We start from the raw sequence: 14,381 nt of genomic DNA on the forward strand, positions 1-14,381 counted from the left end.
AGAGAGAGAGAGAGAGAGAGAGAGAGAGAGAGAGAGAGAGAGAGAGAGAGAGAGAGAGAGAGAGAGAGAGAGAGAGAGAGAGAGAGAGAGAGAGAGAGAGAGAGAGAGAGAGAGAGAGAGAGAGAGAGAGAGAGAGAGAGAGAGAGAGAGAGAGAGAGAGAGAGAGAGAGAGAGAGAGAGAGAGAGAGAGAGAGAGAGAGAGAGAGAGAGAGAGAGAGAGAGAGAGAGAGAGAGAGAGAGAGAGAGAGAGAGAGAGAGAGAGAGAGAGAGAGAGAGAGAGAGAGAGAGAGAGAGAGAGAGAGAGAGAGAGAGAGAGAGAGAGAGAGAGAGAGAGAGAGAGAGAGAGAGAGAGAGAGAGAGAGAGAGAGAGAGAGAGAGAGAGAGAGAGAGAGAGAGAGAGAGAGAGAGAGAGAGAGAGAGAGAGAGAGAGAGAGAGAGAGAGAGAGAGAGAGAGAGAGAGAGAGAGAGAGAGAGAGAGAGAGAGAGAGAGAGAGAGAGAGAGAGAGAGAGAGAGAGAGAGAGAGAGAGAGAGAGAGAGAGAGAGAGAGAGAGAGAGAGAGAGAGAGAGAGAGAGAGAGAGAGAGAGAGAGAGAGAGAGAGAGAGAGAGAGAGAGAGAGAGAGAGAGAGAGAGAGAGAGAGAGAGAGAGAGAGAGAGAGAGAGAGAGAGAGAGAGAGAGAGAGAGAGAGAGAGAGAGAGAGAGAGAGAGAGAGAGAGAGAGAGAGAGAGAGAGAGAGAGAGAGAGAGAGAGAGAGAGAGAGAGAGAGAGAGAGAGAGAGAGAGAGAGAGAGAGAGAGAGAGAGAGAGAGAGAGAGAGAGAGAGAGAGAGAGAGAGAGAGAGAGAGAGAGAGAGAGAGAGAGAGAGAGAGAGAGAGAGAGAGAGAGAGAGAGAGAGAGAGAGAGAGAGAGAGAGAGAGAGAGAGAGAGAGAGAGAGAGAGAGAGAGAGAGAGAGAGAGAGAGAGAGAGAGAGAGAGAGAGAGAGAGAGAGAGAGAGAGAGAGAGAGAGAGAGAGAGAGAGAGAGAGAGAGAGAGAGAGAGAGAGAGAGAGAGAGAGAGAGAGAGAGAGAGACCCAGTTTAGCCTGCGGTGGGCGTCACTGGACCGTGCTGTGCCGCAGCTTCCTATAAAAGAGGTGCTGGAGTCTCAAGGTTCCAGACATCGCGCTGCTTCCTCGTCACGACCACACCTCTCTCGTGCCTCCGCCTCTCCTTGTGTGTGTGACCACCGTGAGTATCATCAGTGGCGGCTATCACACATCCACTCATACGTTCACATACATAAGAGAATAGGGCGTATAATGTAAGAGTCGTGGTCGAAATACGTCAAAATTAAGACAAAAAGCGAAGAGGTTTGTTCTAGTGGTACTTAATCCCTCGACTGCCATGATGCTTTTCCATATTCATTCCGGTTATTATTCAGTGATTTTATACAGCTTCAGAAACTTTTGTTAGGGGGATTAAAATAGTGAAGACTGTTGCTATTAATCTTGTGACCTCCATAAACTCTTCCAAATGTTAAGAAAATGGTCTTATTTTACACGAATCTGAAGGTAAAAATGTGTCACAGTATTGAAGGGGTTAAACATTAATATCTATTTTATAAGTAAATCAACACACACACACACACACACACACACACACACACACACACACACACACACACACACACACACACACACACACACACACACACACACACACACACACACACACACACACACACACACACACACACACACACACACACACACACACACACTGTAGATTCTAATTACTTAATGTAGGAAAATTAGAATGTAAACTGAGGATCTGCTTTGGTTTGATTGAGTGTTCTAAGTTTAAAAGTGCAAAAATTACTGAGTCCTTCGAGTTTTCATTATAATCAGAAGCCCTTTATTCCACTGATGCATTAGGTGACTACAGTATACTAAAGTTTTTCAGTGTCTGTACAGTAAAGAGTGTTTCAGGAATTTTCTACAACTTCTTAATTCTTCTTTTCTAGTTTTCCAGTATGCTCAAGTTTTCTGGTGTCTATAAATATAAGAGTTACAGGAAAGTACTCACGGTCTTCTTAATTCTTCATATAGGAAGTTATCTTCTTTTCCAATCATGTGCTCTGCTTCAATTTTCCAGCGTGCATACAAAGTGCGGTGTTTAAAAATGATCTTAGTGCAAGTGTTCGTATCTGAAGCTCTACTCACGCACTATACTTCAGTTTTCCAGCGAATGTTCATGCAAAAATCAGTGTTTCAGAAAAGACTATTCAAGCTTTCATAAGAGGCCTTTCTTTTGTTTTCCATTTCGTGTCTCCAGTGTCGTTAATCATTATTCTGTCTTCCGCTAGTTGCATTATTTGGCTTGCAGTATTCTTCAGCCTTGGTCTTCCTTTTACTCTACATGAAATTCACTATTGTTTTTTAAGTTTTCAGCGCGTGTCAGTCCCAGAAGTAATGTTCCAAGATGTTTAAGGCCTCTTAGCTTGTCTGACAGTCATCACTCGCTGGCGTTAACATAAAACAAGGGGAAATAATATAATATCGCCCTACACGTTCGTCATTATCAAATTATAAATTATCGTAACAATTCTCATTTTCTGTCACCATACAACATAGACTCATCGTGCATCATTCTCTCTAATTTTATCTTTGGATGTTACCTTTTCTGCTTTTTATTCCATTCAAGGTATACAAAGAAAAGCTGACCAGAAAAAGGTTGCTCCATAAGAAATTTTACCTTCCACAAACTCGCTAAATTCAACAAAAAAACAAACAAACAAATACACTGAAGAATATGGCATGGTAGTGGCTTTACATAGTAGTGTGTGTGTGTGCAAGAGAGAGAGAGAGAGAGAGAGAGAGAGAGAGAGAGAGAGAGAGAGAGAGAGAGAGAGAGAGAGAGAGAGAGAGAGAGAGAGAGAGAGAGAGAGAGAGAGAGAGAGAGAGAGAGAGAGAGAGAGAGAGAGAGAGAGAGAGAGAGAGAGAGAGAGAGAGAGAGAGAGAGAGAGAGAGAGAGAGAGAGTAGTAATTAGTAATAGTAGTAGTAAAAGAAGTATCATAGCAACAACAACGACCCTCTATTATCTATTTAGCTTGAGGAGAAAAATGGTAGTGGCAGGAATGTCCCTCCTTATCTCTTCTCTTCCTTTTTTTTTGCTTTCTTCTCTTCTTCCTAATTTTCTTTCTCCCTCTTCCCACACTCTTTTCTTGTTCCGTTTGTTCTTGCTGTTTTTCTAGTTATAATTGCTCTTCTTTTTATCTCTCTCCTCTTTCATCTCTTATCTTCATTTATCCCTTTCATATGACACCCCACATGCTTCCTTCCCTCTCTTCATTCCTTCCTCCCTTTCTCCTCTTCCTTCTCCACCTAGTCTTCTCTTATCTTCCTCCTCCTTTTTCTCTTCTCTTCATTTAGTCCTTTTATATTACACCCACATACGTTTAATTGATTACTACATTTATTCCCACCATCCGTTTCTTTGCTTCCTTCCCTCTCTTCATTCCCTCCTCCCGTCCTCCTCCTCCTCCTCCTCCTCCACCTAGTCTAGCAAATAGCGTGACCCAGATTAACCAGCGATAAGAAAGACAATTTACCAACAAACAATTTCTCAGTTGACACTCAGACCGAGAGACATCCTTATTTTGCTCATTAAAACCATGCTATCTTGCCAAGCCACCTTCTTCCGTCCTACCTCGCCTTTTTGTGGTTAAGTTTTACGGGTTGTGTAATGTCAACTTGGATTCTTCTCGCCTGATTTACTCTACCTTCTCGAAACTCAGATTTACGTAATCGGTTTCTTATTGCAGTGTTTATTTTTTGTGGTCCATTTCAGATGTTTTAATTGTTGTTAGTGTCAATAGGCAGTTTTTGAAAAGGTACATGGCGAGATTTGTTTATGGAAAGAAATGAAATGTGGTTAGAGGCACCTGTCTTCTTTTTTACTTATTTATCTATTTTTTTACGTGTAGACCTGCTGGAATCTTGTGGCTTTCCTTAGTTTTTGTCATTTTTTTTTATGTTCTTTTGCCCTGTCGTGTTTTTTTTTCTACTTTTTTTCTTAAATTTAACTTCTTCCCTTGTTATGCCTCATCGCTTCTTTTCTACATCCAATCTTATTAATTTCTTTCTGGTATATCATTCCTTTTATACTTGAACAAATTCCTTACTTTCTCCTAACACCTCATTCCTTCCTTCCTATATTCCATCTTATCTCTCACTATCTCAGTTCATACTCTTCTTCCTCACCTCTTTCCACTCACCTCTCCTCACCAGTATAATTTTCTATATCGTCTTGTCTTCTCTCTTTCTCTCATATCTCATCTCTTCCTACCTCAGTTTCTCTTCACTGTGTCCCGTTGTACCCTCCCCTTCTCCTTGCCACCTCACCCAGCCTCGCCCACCCTCGCCACGCCTTGCCACGCCCAGCCTCGATACCACAGTGAATGCATCGATTAGTTTATTATCTGTATATTTTTCTTATTGATTGACGTTCTTATATTCTTTACATGTGGTTAGGTGGGTAATATTTACTTACAAGGAGACTAGAAGCAAATTAGCATGAAGGCTTTCTCTCCTGCGTGATGTTTCTGTCTCTGCCTGTCTGTCTCTGTCTGTCTTTATCTGTCTATCTGTCTGATTGATACATAGACACACACACACACACACACACACACACACACACACACACACACACACACACACACACACACACACACACACACACACACACACACACACACACACACACACACACATACACACACATACACACACACACTCTCTCTCTCTCTCTCTAAAGCGAGTCTCTATAAGGGCGAGGCCACCTGTAAAGTTTCCTGACATATGATTTTGGTGTTAGCTGCTTGAATGCATTGGCCAGACGCCGCCTCCGCCTCGGCCTCCTCGTGCACTGAACCTCTCTCTCCCTCTGTCTCTCATCCTTGATTCTCGCCACGCACTGCTAAATTAACTCTTTGATCGTCAATATTGCACTTCACTCGAGTCACCATAGATAATTAGTATATACTGGTTAAGAAGTTCATTGGTTGTTTGGTTGCTGATTACATCCTTCCGACTTCGCTTGAATCATCTTAGTCAGTACTCAGTTTAGTTCCTAGTAATGGCGGTCTTTGTGTCACATAAGAGAATCTACACTGACTTTTTGAGACCGACTGACTTCCTAGTGTACTTAAATCTTCTAAGACAATTTAGTTCGTAAAATTTTTATGCATCAATGGAAAATTTATCCTTATATTCTTTAAAGATTCACTAAAAAGATTGGAAAAGTTCAAGGAAATATACTGAGCTTATTGATGAAGGAAAGGAATTTACTCTAAGTCACCGAAGTAAAAAAAAATTTCTTGACAAACGCTTTAGGAGTAGAAAAAAGAAAATGGAGAAGAGAAATTTAGGAGGAAAGCTGATCAGGAAAACTAAATAGGAAATTCTCTCTCTCTCTCTCTCTCTCTCTCTCTCTCTCTCTCTCTCTCTCTCATTACCAACACCGTCACCACCACCACCACCTCCATCATCATCATTATCAAGAAACATCACCTCACACTTACTCAAAACTTTTTTACCATAATGACTTTCTTTATTGCTTCCTTTAGAGTCCAAATGGTTCATAAAACTTAAGATTACTTGAATATTTTCGTCGAAATTGATGTCTATTTTCCATTTCCGTATTTGTCTTTGCGGTTAGCGGCTGAATCACTCTAATTGGGCATTTCAGAAGGCAGGAAAGAAAGGCATTACAGGGGAGAAAGGTGGAGAGAGGACTTTGACGGTAATAAAAGGCTGCATGGTTAGTTGAATAAGAATTGTTCTAGGGGAAAAATTAAATAGCTTGGATGATAACAGAAAGATTTGGACGGTGAAATGAAGAAAAAACAGAAGAAGAAGAAGAAGAAGAAGAAGAAGAAGAAGAAGAAGAAGAAGAAGAAGAAGAAGAAGAAGAAGAAGAAGAAGAAGAAGAAGAAGAAGAAGAAGAAGAAGAAGAAGAAGAAGAAGAAGAAGAAGAAGAAGAAGAAGAAGAAGAAGAAGAAGAAGAAGAAGAAGAAGAAGAAGAAGAAGAAGAAGAAGAAGAAGAAGAAGAAGAAGAAGAAGAAGAAGAAGAAGAAGAAGAAGAAGAAGAAGAAGAAGAAGAAGAAGAAGAAGAAGAAGAAGAAGAAGAAGAAGAAGAAGAAGAAGAAGAAGAAGAAGAAGAAGAAGAAGAAGAAGAAGAAGAAGAAGAAGAAGAAGAAGAAGAAGAAGAAGAAGAAGAAGAAGAAGAAGAAGAAGAAGAAGAAGAAGAAGAAGAAGAAGAAGAAGAAGAAGAAGAAGAAGAAGAAGAAGAAGAAGAAGAAGAAGAAGAAGAAGAAGAAGAAGAAGAAGAAGAAGAAGAAGAAGGAGTAGTAAGTGTAGAAAAAGAAGAAAAAGAAGAAGAAGAAGAAGAAGAAGACGAACAAGAACAAGAACAAGAACAAGAACAAGAAGAACAAGAAGAACAAGAAGAACAAGAACAAGAAGAACAAGAAGAAGAGGAAGAAGACGATGAAGAAGGAAAAGCTTGTGACACTTATACGATCTGACAACACTATAATCAACATCCCAAAAAAGGAAAGGAGGAAAAAAAATGTATAAACGGACAAGAAAAAAATCACATAAAGATAAAGAGACAACAACTTGCACTGGAGGTAAGTCCTTTGTAACAAGAAAGAAAACACTTCAAAAAGGAAAAGTATGGTAAAACTTAAAAAAAAAGATTATTAGAGGTGAGAGTAACAAATATAATCATGATTTTACCACAAGAAAAAAATGCAGAATCCAGTAAAAGAAAAAAGAAAATGCTAGTTAACATTAAACCATTTAACTCCTTCAATACTACGACATAATTTGACCTTGAGTTTTGTGTACGATTAGACCATTTTATTGACATTAGGAAGGGTCTATGGAGGTAGGAAGATTAATGGCCAGTCTTCACTATTCTAATCACCCACATAAGTTTCTGAATCTGTATAAAATCACCAAATAATAAGCAGATTGAATATGGAAATGTGTTATGGTACTCAACAGGTTAAGAAGCAAGAGAAAAAAATCTTTGAAATATAAAATGATAAGCAAAACAGTGATAAAACTTTATTAGACACGAGGTTGGTGGACATAATGAAGATCTTAGCACAAGGAATAATAATAAAAAAAGACATGTTGAATCTAATAAAAAGAGGAAAAACACACTAGTTAACAAAATTCACCGAGGAATGCTGAAGGTTAAACAACAATTTGTTGATGAGAAACTTGACTAGAATTCTTGACTCCTTGAGAGCATCGCAGAATCATGCCAAGACCTTAGACGGTAACTAGAGACAGCGGAATGTTGTGAAGATTTACGTAAAAGTCATGTTGAGATTTACAGTCACTCCAGTTAGCCGCGGGGACCAGCTAGTGAAGGTGTGGACTGAGAAACACTAGTATAGAAAAAAAAAAAAACGTTCATAAGCGTTTCCCCGTCTGTAAGTTTACTAATTGACAACAAGATATTTTATGAGACGACTGGTAAGAAGATTTATGAGGTGACGTTGAGAGCAAGACACACAATATTGTCTGGGATGTTTTGTGGGTCGCGGTGAGTCCCAGGCGCTAGGCAGTGTTGCGTTTGTCATCTAGTGTGCCAAGGTTTCATTTGTCTCGTGTGTCAGCGCAGATTACGCCTCGGATAACCGCCCACTAAGGAAACTCGTCGCCAGGGGTGTGTGGGGCGGTGTTGGTTAAGATGCAATGGTGACAGGACACACACACACACACACACACACACACACACACACACACACACACACACACACACACACACACACACACGCGCGCGCGCACATACAGATACAAACACTCTCTCTCTCTCTCTCTCTCTCTGTGTGTGTGTGTGTGTGTGTGTGTGTGTGTGTGTGTGTGTGTGTGTGTGTGTGTGTGTGTGTGTGTGTTTGTGTGTGTTATAGAACAACAAATCATGCTATTCATATAACCTACAAGTTAGTACGGAAGATAAAAGTTGCTACCTTGTAATGGAAGTAAAACAATGGAATAAAAAATACCCCTTGTTTTTTACTCTATGACGTGACTGGTGAGCGAAGCAATTAGTTTCATTTTTACACTCCTGTTTTTTGAAGGGCGGCAGCGATATAGGAGTGGCATTTAAATAGACTGGTCTTGTCTGCCCAGTTTCTTATGTCAGGAGGAGGAGGAGGAGGAGGAGGAAGAGGAGGAGGAGGAGGAGGAGGAGGAGGAGGAGGAGGAGGATTATAAGAAGGAGGATGAGGAGGAGGAGAAGGAGGATGAGGAGGAGGAGGAGGAGGAAGAGGAGGAGGAGGAGAATTACCAAGGATTTTAAAGGAATACGAGCAGAAAAGTCTCATATTTTTGCTAGGTTCCTTAATTTCATGACTCTTCATTAATATCAAGTATTAGAGAAAAGACTATAGAGGAAATATATGGAAGAGGAGGAGGAGAAAGAGGAGATGAAGAGAAGGAGAAGAGGAAGAGGAGGAGGATTTCGTGACGGTTCCACAATAATCTCCCATCCGCCTCCTTACCTCCCTTTCCTCCCTGCGCGCATTTTAATCTCCCCGAATCTGATCACTTGTCTTTCTGTTCTTGTCTTCTCCTACTTCCTTGCTTGAAATCTTCCTTTGCACAATAGTACGTGGCGGTATCAGCTTATCTCTCTCTCTCTCTCTCTCTCTCTACACACACATACACACATATTCAATTGTCTTCTTAACAATAGCGCTATCTTTGTCTCTTTCTCGCTCTTTCTCCCCTCCCTCACTCCTTCCATTCCTTATCTCACGTCCGTCCTTCCTCCGTCATTCAGTGTCACTCATCTCTCGTGTAAAAGTTCACCGCTCTTCTTAAAGTGTAATTTGTAAAGCATAGTGGTAAAGTCAGCTATTTGTTCGTGTCACTTGCTCTGTTTTCTTTTCATTCCATAACTGAGAAACACCTTTTTTTATTCCTCACTATATTCTCTCTTCATATTCTACTCTTTATGTTATTACCTAAGTATCCTCAACTCTACACAGATCCTCTCCTTGCTTATCTCTCCCCCATACTCAGAAACGCCTTCCCTTTCACTACGACAGTTTTCCGAGGCCACAGAGACAACTAGCAGGATTTTCAAGATAGTTTCTCTTTTTAATAAACTATAAATCTTGCCAATCTATCACCAGAACTATAGAAATTTAAAGAAAAACACGAGAATCTTCGACTGGAGTCTTTGAAAAGCAGTGATGGTGAGAGAGCAAAGCGTTTCAGATTACGGAGCAATTTATCTGTCAATCCTAATTCTTCAGTCTCTTTTGTCCTCTTCAAGTCATCTGCTACGTCCTTCTTCTATTACTGTTTTTGCTTTCATTCCTTGAGTTTTTATATTGGAATTATGATGTGTTTATCCATATCTTTCTTGTTGATCTCTCTCTCTCTCTCTCTCTCTCTCTCTAAACAAGAATTGATTTAAACCTAACCCGTGCCTACCCAAGGAGGATATAATGCCACGCTTCGTTAAGACATATACGAACACACGTCGAGGGGAAAAAATATAACAGGAAAACAACCGGTTCTCGAGGAGTGGCTAACACGAGGCGCATTCCAGATGTCTTGGCTGCCGCTGCTGTTGTGCCTCTCGTCTGCGCTGCTCATCGGCTCCTCCTGGGCTGACCAAGGCGTTGACTACGGCAATGAGGTTCGCTTGTCTTGTCTAATGTTTCACTGTCTTCTGTATTCTTAGTGTTCTTGATACTGAATCCTTCCTAGAGGGAGATTTCAAGGTACTGATTTTTCGTCTTCTTTCACTGTCTCATCTTCCTCTCGCTTCACATCCAGTCTTGAATGATCTTTTTAAATCTTTCTTTTATGGACTAACACCTCAGTGGGACTTTTTTTATGTCTTCTTTTGCAACTTCTGGCCAGATTGCCTCTTGCATTATCTGTCAGTGTATTGATTCTTGGACTAGTTTTAACGATAAACACACCTATTATTTTACTTGATTAACATTCAATAACTTTACTTGACAAAAAATTTGGATTACTTAATTTCCTCTTTTTTGTCAGTGTTACCTTAAGAAATCATACGTAAGAGTTGTATAATACTAATTTTGTTAGCTTTAGGAGAAACCAGAACAGGTCCAGATGATTGTGGAAGAGTGAATATCACAGCCAAAATTGTAGGAACATTGAATGACAAAGATGAAAAGAGTGAACCAAATCTCTCAAGCAGATCACTGCCGAACCTGAAGAAGACGCCGCAGAAGGTCGCTTATGCACCACCTGCGGCAAAGTGGCAACGTACAGCATCGACAGCCACGGCAGCCACAGCAGCCATGGCACCGGCGGCTATGGCACCCATGGGTCAACAACTTCCCTTGACAGCGTGGACCTGTCTTCATTAATGGGAATGTCAACCATCGCCAGCTCCCTTCTCTCCAAGGGCAGCGGCCTGTCCTTCGGCATGTTCGCGCTGCCCATCCTCGGCGTGAACATCGCCATCCTGGTCATCCTCGGCATCCTCCTCTGTGAGTAGTAGCTTGAGTGAGGTCGGTCTGTGTGTATACTGCTTGTGACATGGAGTATTGGATGTGTGGAATCTCACTCTTAATCATTTCTTGATTAGTTATGTTTCTTTACCTCTGGTTTTCATTTCCTGAGTTGCCTCTTTCGTAAAAGTCTGTCATAAAAAGAAGTAATTGATTTGCTTTCTTACTATAACATGTTCTCCCATGTTCGCAGACCACGTGAAGAAACTCACCTATTACGGAGACACTGGCACCGGGGACGTGTACCACTACGCTGCCTACCCTGCGGGACACTCCACCTATCAGTCCTATGACTCCGGCTACCACAGGAGGTCCACTGAAGAGGGAAGAGGCATGGAATCACCTTCCACGTTCCAGGTGTTCACCCAGATGGTCTTTGACGCCATTGAGAAGTACGGTGAAATGGAGACGGAGACGGAGACGGAGACGAAATAAGGTGAAGCAGCGACAGGGTGCGGCTACCAGCTGGAGGCAACACGGAGGAAGACTGTCAACTCATTTCAGGATCTTGAAGCGATCGAAGTCGCTTCTCAAAGAGGTAAGCACACAAAACCTGTTCTCACAGCACGACAGAATGACGACTCAGGACTGACACAAGAAGAAAGGAGAGCTTCCCCCAGCTCCACTTTGACGCTGACAAAACGTTCACGCAAACCCTCGCCAAGTTCAAGGAGGCGGCGAGGGTGACGCCCACTGTCTCGAGTGCGACAGCCCGAGACTTCCTAAAAAATATTCTGGTCAATAAACATTATGTAGATACGACTTCAAGACACACACGCCCTGACTGCACACTACTCAGGATACGAGGAAACATCCGAGGGACGACTCATCACATCTCGCGACGACTTCTGATCGGTCCACACTGCAGCGGCTCATTTGCTGACGGACCACAACTTGTGACGACTATACTACGACTGACGACAGACGAGTGACACCCATCCACCCACCCACCCATCCAGGCATTAGCCTTACTTCCTCCGCTACAGAGGTTCCCCAGTCAGAAATCCTCTAAGCCTGTGCTTGAATGCTTCAATAACGAGGAAGATGAGCACACACCTTCCCACCACACTCACCTGACCTCACCACACGTCGTCCCTCTTGTCATAACCCACGACGATCTCAGTCCCGCCCACCCTGACGTGCTACCTGCGTCCCAGGGAGTGTTAAGGGATACCGCCATGCATTTTCTTCCTTTCTCCATCATTCATTCACCTTGAGTTCTTCTCTTTACATGACGTAAGAAGCTCCTCCCATCAATGCCATAGTAACTCAGAGACTGCCAATTGTATTAAGTTTGAGGTCTTTTAGGCTGATGCCACGCCTCCGTACCATATTCCTTGTGTCCTCCTGACTAACTGACGCCACGACAGATTGACTAAGACTAACAGATGACGCGGACCAAAGGAGCTCAGGGACAACTATCCAGGAACTATCCCCACGTACTACTCTCTGACCGGACACACTCTCAACACATGCATGATAAACAGTTGCCTCCTGATAGTGATGTCATATTCTGGGAACTTTTTGAAATTGTAGTATTAGTGACTTACCCTTTCATCTTTTACATCCGTCGTTTTCTTTTTGCCAATTAACATATAGCAATCTTTCACTTAAATTGTTTCCTGTATAGTTATGATTTCTTTTCTATTATTTGAGTCAGAGTTTGTATATTTCTGAGCCGTTCCAAAGGCTTTTCCTACGAGAATTACTGAACTATCCAATTAACTCACATGTTAATTTCAGTTTCGTTTGTAGACAATGTTCTCTGGACCTTATAACGTCACTACCCGAGGCAACTGTGAATAATAATACATAATCTTCCCAGTATTCTAGTGTTGCACGCCATATTTTCTCACAGATCTGCAGCCAATAATATTTTTAGATGCCACCTCCCTATGAAGGATCTATGTAACTTCATTCCATCTCTATCCATTTCTGTCTGTCTGTCTGTCTATTTCCTTCCTCTTTCCTTTCTTTTCCTCTTCCTCTTCATCTTCATTCTGACATTCACCTTCACCTTAATCTTCCTCCTTCATCTTCACCTTCCTTCCCTTCTTTCTTCCCCTTCACCTCGCCTCGCCTCCCTCACCTTCCGCCTCCTGCTAAATCATGATCCTCTCAATCCAATGCCCTTCAGGTTCACTTTGGTCGAAGCTTCGCTGGTAACTTGTTCAGCTTCCTTTTCCTTGATTTGAGAGAAAACTGAAGTTATCAATCTATTTAAAAAAAAAGAATTTAAACTTGTCTTTTTTTGGCTCCTTCATCTTCTCCCTCTTGTCTCCTTTAGCTTAAGTTAATTTTTCTTGTTCAGCTTCTTTTTTTCTTGATTTGCGAGAAGATTGAAGTTATCAGTTATTATTTCTCTTTTAGGTGAATTGTTCCATTGGTCTTTATAAGTTTAGAGTATTAAGTGCAGTTGTTTATGTTATAAGGATTAAGCTCTCCGCTGGCGGAGTGATGTTATTTATTACCATTTATTTATTCTTTGTAAGTAATAAATTATTTCCCCAAACAATATGACTTATTTGTATTTTCATCCTATTTAATCTAAGAATCCCTGTCCATTTCACCTTCGCCTACACAACCTCTACCATTCTCATACCCCCATCTTACTCCTCTAACAGATTTTCACACATGAAAACATAAAAATAAGATAAAATTAAGGAAGCAATCAGATAAACACGTGGTAATCCTTGTAAATATTATACATTTTTTTCTATTTCTATCTATAACAAACAAGTTTTACTTACAGAAGGGCTAACTTGTGATTTTTTACATTCCTGTGTTCTTATCATTCCCATTCATCGATTTGTCTTACCTTTTTAAAAGCTGCCCAGTGACTCAGCACTAACAACCTCATTATTGAGTTTATTCCACTCACCTGCTACTCTCATATACTCGTATCTTTACATCTCCATTCACCTCTCAGTAGAATCAACTCACCACTCTACCTTGATGCCTTACCTGCCACTTGCTGTATTTACGCTATCGCCTCTCATGACAACAATTAGTGCTTAGATGTTCGCTCTCTATTCGTCTTCATGCTCTAAGTGCCTCTCAGTAAGAAGCTCGCCATGTTTTCTACGCCTGACCAATCACATAAGGCTTGCATAGGAATTCATTGCGTTTAATCACTCATCGTGTAAATAAATTGAGTAAGGTGATATATTGTGATCCTCTCCTCTGCTCATTCCTACATACTGGTACAGTACATTGACAGCCACAAGTCGAGTAACCTTCTTAAATTCCAAACCTGCTCCGAAAGACCTCGTCACGTTGGTCCTCTGTGTAAATAGTTATCGTAGTGAGTGACTTCCAATAGGCTCATCTTAAGCCTACGTAAATCCGTCACTGAAACAGATAGACACACACACACACACACACACACACACACACACACACACACACACACACACACACGCTCTCACGGCAGACAATTATTACTATTTATTTTTTTTTTGAGAACTAAAGTCAACTTCATTACCAGCTCTGCTACTAACAACTTAAGTCACAATCATGAACTCTGAATCTTTTCTGCTGAACCTCCTTGCCTTAGCCCCCCCACCCCGGCCTGCCTTATAACCATCAGTTCCCTCCATGAGCTTCACAGCAATGCACGTATAATTGATCTGATTACTAAACGATCACTCCTGACGAAAGAAAAACTTACCGAATACAATTTCTAAACCAGAATATATGTAAGAAGTAGTATCAGAGAACCCAATCTATTTCTACCTTTCATGCTTATCCATAAAACTGTCTAATAATCTTTTTAAACTTCCTATTGGCTTGGCACTTAACATGATTACTGTGTCTGTGTCTGT

General features: G+C 41.2%; 1 protein-coding gene across 2 annotated transcripts; it reads left to right on the forward strand.

Moving 5' to 3' along the window:
• The first annotated feature begins 1,140 nt into the window (after nucleotides 1-1,140).
• Nucleotides 1,141-13,077, forward strand: LOC123518422. Of its 2 annotated transcripts, none has more exons than XM_045279240.1 (4): nucleotides 1,141-1,225; nucleotides 9,618-9,707; nucleotides 10,239-10,536; nucleotides 10,751-13,077. In XM_045279240.1, the coding sequence occupies exons 2-4, from the start codon at nucleotides 9,618-9,620 to the stop codon at nucleotides 10,990-10,992; spliced, it is 630 nt and encodes a 209-aa protein (XP_045135175.1). In that variant the 5' UTR covers nucleotides 1,141-1,225; the 3' UTR covers nucleotides 10,993-13,077. The 2 variants fall into 2 exon arrangements, with proteins under 2 accessions (XP_045135175.1, XP_045135176.1); XM_045279241.1 differs by having other exon boundaries at nucleotides 10,242-10,536.
• Nucleotides 13,078-14,381: the final 1,304 nt, after the last annotated feature.

This window comes from Portunus trituberculatus, chromosome 43, assembly GCF_017591435.1.
Source record: "Portunus trituberculatus isolate SZX2019 chromosome 43, ASM1759143v1, whole genome shotgun sequence".
Taxonomy (NCBI): domain Eukaryota; kingdom Metazoa; phylum Arthropoda; class Malacostraca; order Decapoda; family Portunidae; genus Portunus; species Portunus trituberculatus.